Source organism: Vigna angularis, chromosome 8 (genome assembly GCF_016808095.1).
Source record: "Vigna angularis cultivar LongXiaoDou No.4 chromosome 8, ASM1680809v1, whole genome shotgun sequence".
Classification (NCBI taxonomy): Eukaryota; Viridiplantae; Streptophyta; class Magnoliopsida; order Fabales; family Fabaceae; genus Vigna; species Vigna angularis.
This window is the reverse complement of record NC_068977.1, coordinates 26,989,327-26,995,601: the sequence shown is the minus strand read 5'-3', so window position 1 is coordinate 26,995,601 and position 6,275 is coordinate 26,989,327. Positions and strand designations below refer to the sequence as shown.

The 6,275-nt window shown below is 31.8% G+C and overlaps 1 protein-coding gene across 1 annotated transcript; it reads right to left on the bottom strand.

The window, feature by feature from the left end:
• Window positions 1–1,003: 1,003 nt before the first annotated feature.
• Window positions 1,004–2,042, bottom strand: LOC108345190 (uncharacterized). The gene has a single exon (XM_017583770.2). The coding sequence runs from the start codon at window positions 1,821–1,823 to the stop codon at window positions 1,203–1,205; it is 621 nt and encodes a 206-aa protein (XP_017439259.1). The 5' UTR covers window positions 1,824–2,042; the 3' UTR covers window positions 1,004–1,202.
• Between the last annotated feature and the right edge of the window lie 4,233 nt (window positions 2,043–6,275).

Below are 6,275 nucleotides of genomic sequence, written 5' to 3'. Positions count from 1 at the left end.
TACAATAAAGTAACTACAAGAGATGATGCTAGAACAGTTAAATAACCATCCTAACAAACTAACAAATGTAATATACGATAAGTAAAGGAAATATTACGAGCTATAGAGTAAAACAAAAAACGTGTCTTTTCTCATTGCATCATATAACAATGTTAGTAGTATGACTAGAAAGCTCAACAATATATATATATATATATATATATATATATATATATATATATATATATATATATATATATATATATATATATATATATATATATATATATATATATATATATATATATAGGTTTAATAGGTTCGGAGGTCCCTATATTTGTGGGTTCGTTTCAATTGGGTCCTCCAATTTTGAAAGTGATCAATTTGGTCCCTAATTTAACAAAATTGAGTCAATAATACCCTTTCCGTTAAATGTAATGGACGGCGTTAACTTTTTAAACATGTGGCATGTTGAGACATCCTTTTATTTGCAGGTGGCACAGTTTTATTTGAAGAATGCTTCAACATACCACATGTTTAAAAAGTTAATAACGTCCATTGCATTTAAATTAGGGACCAAATTGATCACTTTCAAAATTGGAGGACCCAATTGAAACGAATCCACAAATATAGGGACTTCCGAACCTATTAAACCATATATATATATATATATATATATATATATATATATATATTGTATTCAATTCAATTAACCAATATATTTTCTCTTTAAATTTAGATCAAAATATGTAATTATTAGATCATAATCAAAGCCTTAATAAATTTATTACATAATATTTCTTGATTTATATGTTATAAATGAGTTAAAAAGGTTATATTCACATTTAGATTTTATAACTATATATAAACTCTAAAATAATGTACAATTGGACTTTATAATTATTATAATAAAATTTTAAAATAAATATTATGATAATGTAATTGTGAATTTAAATCCAAATCATAGTTTCCCACATACAAAAACCTGTTAAATACCTTTCGCATGTCAATACAAAAATTTAAATAAATGTTTAAAAGTTTTATATAATTTCTTTTTTCTTTGAAAAACAATCGTTCTTTATAAGAAAAGATTAAAAAAGAACATTCCAAAAATTTATAACAGAGTCTTGAAATCATATTTACATTTTCTCAGCAACTGAAATGCGAAGGATTTACATAAATTTGCATCTTGATCCTCATAAAAATAATAAATTAAAAACAAGCTAATTGGGTACACGCCTAGCAAATCTGGGTGAAGTTCTAACCCTAGGACTCTTCGCACTTCCATCGCTACTCTTTTTTGCTTTGGTATTTGATTTCTCCGCCGATTCAGCCACCGTCTTCTTCACAGTTTCGCCACCCTTAACCAATCTCCGACTCGGAGTTTTAAACGACACCGCATTAGAACTCTCGACCTCCAAAGACGCCACCCTATCAAAATCATCACCAAGCTTCCTCACTAACCGACTCTTCCGACCTTCACAAACTTCCTCCTCGATCAGATCCAAGCACCTCCGACGTTTCGCCACTAAGGGAGCCGGTGGTGGCGCAGGAGAAGCGTCTCTCTTGGATCCAGAGTGGGCCGGAGGTATTGGGCTTTGTGATTGTGCCTTTTCGCGCTGGGAGCGGAGTCTTTGGACGTTGCCCTCGATTTTGCCCTGTAGACGGAGGCGCTTGAAGCTGAGGCCACCCATGGACCAGTGGGCTTCTTCGGCCCAAGATAGTAACGGTTCGCTGACAGTAGTGGGTGGATCCACACGGTGATCGTTAAACTTGACGTCGGTGTAAATGCGAGGGCGGGGGAGACTGGTTCCGTAGAACTTGCTAGGGCCAAGAGATATCATTTTGTGAGAAAATGAGTTGAGAAATTGGCGATTGAGTTTAACCTAATTTGAAATAAAGAAGAGGAAAAAATAGTGATGGCGAGAATTGTAGAAATGGGTGTGTTTGTTAAATACGAAATGAGAAAGAGAAGGTTGCGATGGCGGGAACATTCCTTCGCGGGACAATTTGGCGGTTGAAAGTTTGGTACCTTTTTCGTTATGGGTTTCCGAACAAAGCCTTTAGTTCGTGGGCCTTATATTTGCTGGCCCATTAGTTTGGGTAATTTCTTTTTGCACTTTCATACTTTTCTTTTGCACCCTCATAAATATTAAATTATCCCCTTTATTATTCGGTTTAATATTCTTTTTGGATTGTATAAGTTACAATTTAAAAAATTAATCCGTAATCTAAAATATTTTTTTAACACTGAATATATATTTCATATTATATAATTTAAAATAATTTTTTGAATTATTATACAATTTAAAATACATTTATGGGTTATACAATCCAAAACATATTTCTATATCTACAAATACGTTACAATTTAGAACAATTTACATTTCTATAACCAAAACATTTATTTAAATACTCATTTGTGAAATGAAAAACACTTGTATATTTCTTCACTTTTTTTTGGTGTTTTTTCATGGTTTATGTTATGTATTTTGGGTTTTCATCAAATTGATATTTTTCCTCACTTTTTAGTTCATAAAAGGCGAATTTAAGTATCTTAAGTGAGAATGGACTATAAATTTATTAAAAAGTGAAAGTTTTAAAAACTAAACCGTATAACGTTAAACAACTCATTTCTCTTTTTTTTTCTTTTTACATGATAAGAACTTTTCCTATCTATAATTATCTTCAAACTTAAATGTCTTCAGTTAACATAAAAAATAAAAATTCAAAATCACATATTTATTAACTTTTCTTTATATTTATTTTCATGGGGTGAATTTAAGATGATTTGAAAAGAAAAGAAGGTGAGAGTGGATTGTTTATATTAAAAAGAAATAATGTGGTTTGAGATGAAAGTTTTTAAATATTTGTATATGATGTGATTAAAAAATATTTTAATGGATAAAAAGTTATATGATTACTATTTTATTTTTTAAAAATAAGTGTATAAATTTAGATATAAATAGTTAAAATTATGTTAAAATGAGATTACAGTTATTATTTAAAAGGGTTAAATATGTTTTTGGTCCCTTAACTTTCAACGAAAATTGGAATTAGTCCCTCTTAAAAACTTTGGACTAACCGTTTTATGATAACATTTGAGTTGTTTATACCGTTTCATATATATATATATATATATATATTTTTTCTCATGGAATAAACATATATGCAATATACAAAAAGTTTTCTTTTACATTTTTTCTACGTTTTCTCTTCCTCTACTCCTAGGTTCGTGTTTAACAGTCTGTTCTTCACCATACATATAGCCATACACGTTTACGGTACCAAGTATGATTGCAACATACAATTTCCTTCCAGTGAGAGTTCTGCTATATTTCTTGTATCTCCTCTTCTTGAATCCAACAACTATCATGCATGGAGAAGTCCATGTCCACCGCCTTGAGCGCCAAAAACAAAGTGCAGTTCATTGATGGGTCCAGGGTTGAACCATCCAAGGTCTTACAATTCCTGGAAAAGGTGTAACAAGATGGTTAGTTCACTCTGTTTCACTTGATATACGTCAACATCCTATGGATTGAGAATGGCCAAGCCATCTGGGATGATCTGAAATCTAGATTCTTCCAAGGCGATTTACTGTGTATCTCAGAACTGCAAAACAAGGCTCCTTCCTTAAGACAAGGAGACCACATTGTTACAAAGCTTTTTTACCAACCTTCGTATTATATGGGATAAACTAGAAAGCTTTCGACCACTTGTGAAATAAAATGTTCTTGTAAGATGTTGTCAACCATTGTCCAAAAAAAGCATGAAGATCGCGCCCTATAATTTCTTCGTGGCTTGAACAAATAGTACAATAATATTCAATCTCACATTCTTCTAAGGGATCTCATTCACCCTATTTCAAAGATATTTTCCTATGCTATGCAACAAGAATGAATAATGACTTTCTTAATAATCTAGAAATAAAAAATGTTGTTGTTGTCCATACTATAACGTGTTCTCATTGTGGAAAAACTAGACACACTAACTCAGTTTGCTTTAAAAAGCATGACTTCCCTACCAGCAGAAATCCAGCAAATAAAAAATCATGTTCCTCATTGTGGCAAAAATGGTCACACCATTGATGTTTACTATAGAAAGCACGATTTTCCCCCTGAACATAAATTTCACAATGGAAAAAGTCTCCTATCCAGAAGCCAAGAATTAAGAAATGATAGTCCAGGAGAAGCTTCAGATCTTGAAGTGCGTCTGACACAACAACAATATCAGCTCTCATCAAACTTAACAGAGGTAATTTCAGATTCCCAAATCAGTACCACAGTTTCTAACCCCCTGACACAGGTAAAAGTATTTTCAATTTTAATACTGATAAATGTATTGTTTCTTGGATCCCGGATTCTCGTGCCACTGATCGTGTTGCTTCTTCTCTTGGTCATTTACATTCTTATGAAAAAATTAATCCTGTCACCATCAACCTACCTAATCTCAAAATAACAAAAGCCACCATAAAACGGAGTGTCCAAATTTGTGATAAAATCTTTTTGAAAGATGTCCTTTTCATTCCAGATTTTTGTCCACATAATAACATTCACATAATCTTTACTAACACAACATGTTTTCTACAGGACTCCATAACACACAACAAGATTGGTTCAGTTGAATCACATGTTGGCTTATACATTTTTCGTGGTATCAGAGCCACTTCCTCAATCAATTTTTACAATATCACATCCAAGCTTGGCATCATCAACATCTACGAAGCTTGAGGGGGCTGTCAGACCACATTAAAATCTGATTCACAGTCTCTATAACCACCTTTTGTTGCTTCTGTTTTTCTATTCTTCTTTTTTGTTTTTCGTTTCTTCTTTCTCTTATATATATACATCTTGCTCTCCTGTAATAAACGTATATGCAATATACATAAAGTTTTCTTTTACAGTTTTTCTATGTTTTCTCTTCCTCTGCTCCTAGGTTCGTGTTTAGCAACCTGTTCTTCACCATACATATAACCATGCACGTTTACGGCACCAAGCATGATTGCAGCATACAATTTTCTTCCAGCATAGCTCTTCTATAAGACTTTACCATGAGCATGAAACTAGAAACATCACCGAGTCACTAGCACCGCGAGTAAGAGATCCTAGAAGCATGTGAAAAAGGGGAGAATCAATTCTCTAATCGAATCTATTACGTGATTTTGAGCACATTGCAAAATCGATTCTTTGGTTTTCAGGGGAGAGGCGAATCGATTCACCTTAGCCATTTTGCATTTTTTCAACTCCCATAATTGATTCCTTCCTTGGAGAATCAATCCCTAGCTTCTTCTTCATCACTTTTGTCCTTCAAACTTCAAAAACTCGACCCAATCCAAAAACAAGCAGAGAATGCATAGAAATGTTAAATTGTGAGGATGGTATAAGTAAATTCAAAAACAATGACGTAGCTTTCCCTAGGGATATCCTCACTTCAGTGAGTACAAAGACTTTATACTCAATTGCAAATCAACATTTTGAAATTAATTCAAATCGGCGGATCCAAACACAGTTGACACCCGCTTTTCTATCTGTATGTATTCTTTTGAGAGGATGAATTAATGAATAAATAAATTTAGAAATAAGGTTTATGAATAATTTAATTGATAAATAATTCTTTTTAATAAATTAATATATAATTATTATATATATATATATATATATATATATATATATATATATATATATATATAAACCAAACAGAGAATCAATCCATAATCGATTAGATCACTCGCCTAGAATCGGTTTCATAAGTGATTCTTTCACCCACATGAACATGAATTCTCTCACTTGCAGAACTCTCTCACTTGCAAAGGTATGTGCTTCATGAATTCTCAGTTTATATTTGAGATAATTATTTTCTGAATTAGTATGTATTAAATAATATCAACTTTAAAAATGCCTATTTTTTCTTAAAAACATTACTCACTCCAGTTAACAATTTAGTAAACAATAGGCCATTAAAAACATCATAGAAACTTACTAAAATCATTTAGTAAAGTACTCCATTTTGGTACTTTAACAATAAAAAAATGAATGTCAATAATATGAAATATTATAGAAAAACTTAAATATTCCATTTTAATTAATTACACATACATTGTATTGCATGAAACTTGAGATAAGGTTTGACATGTAGCTGAAGGAGTTTTCATTCGCAAACAAGCATTCTAAGACTCAAATCCTATGCTGTTTTTTTTTTCTGCTGAGAACACACGGATTAACTTTTGCATGTGCGCAAACGCGTAAAGTGATGCAAAAAGGGAAAAATATGCCTGCATTTTAAAATTTCAACGAACA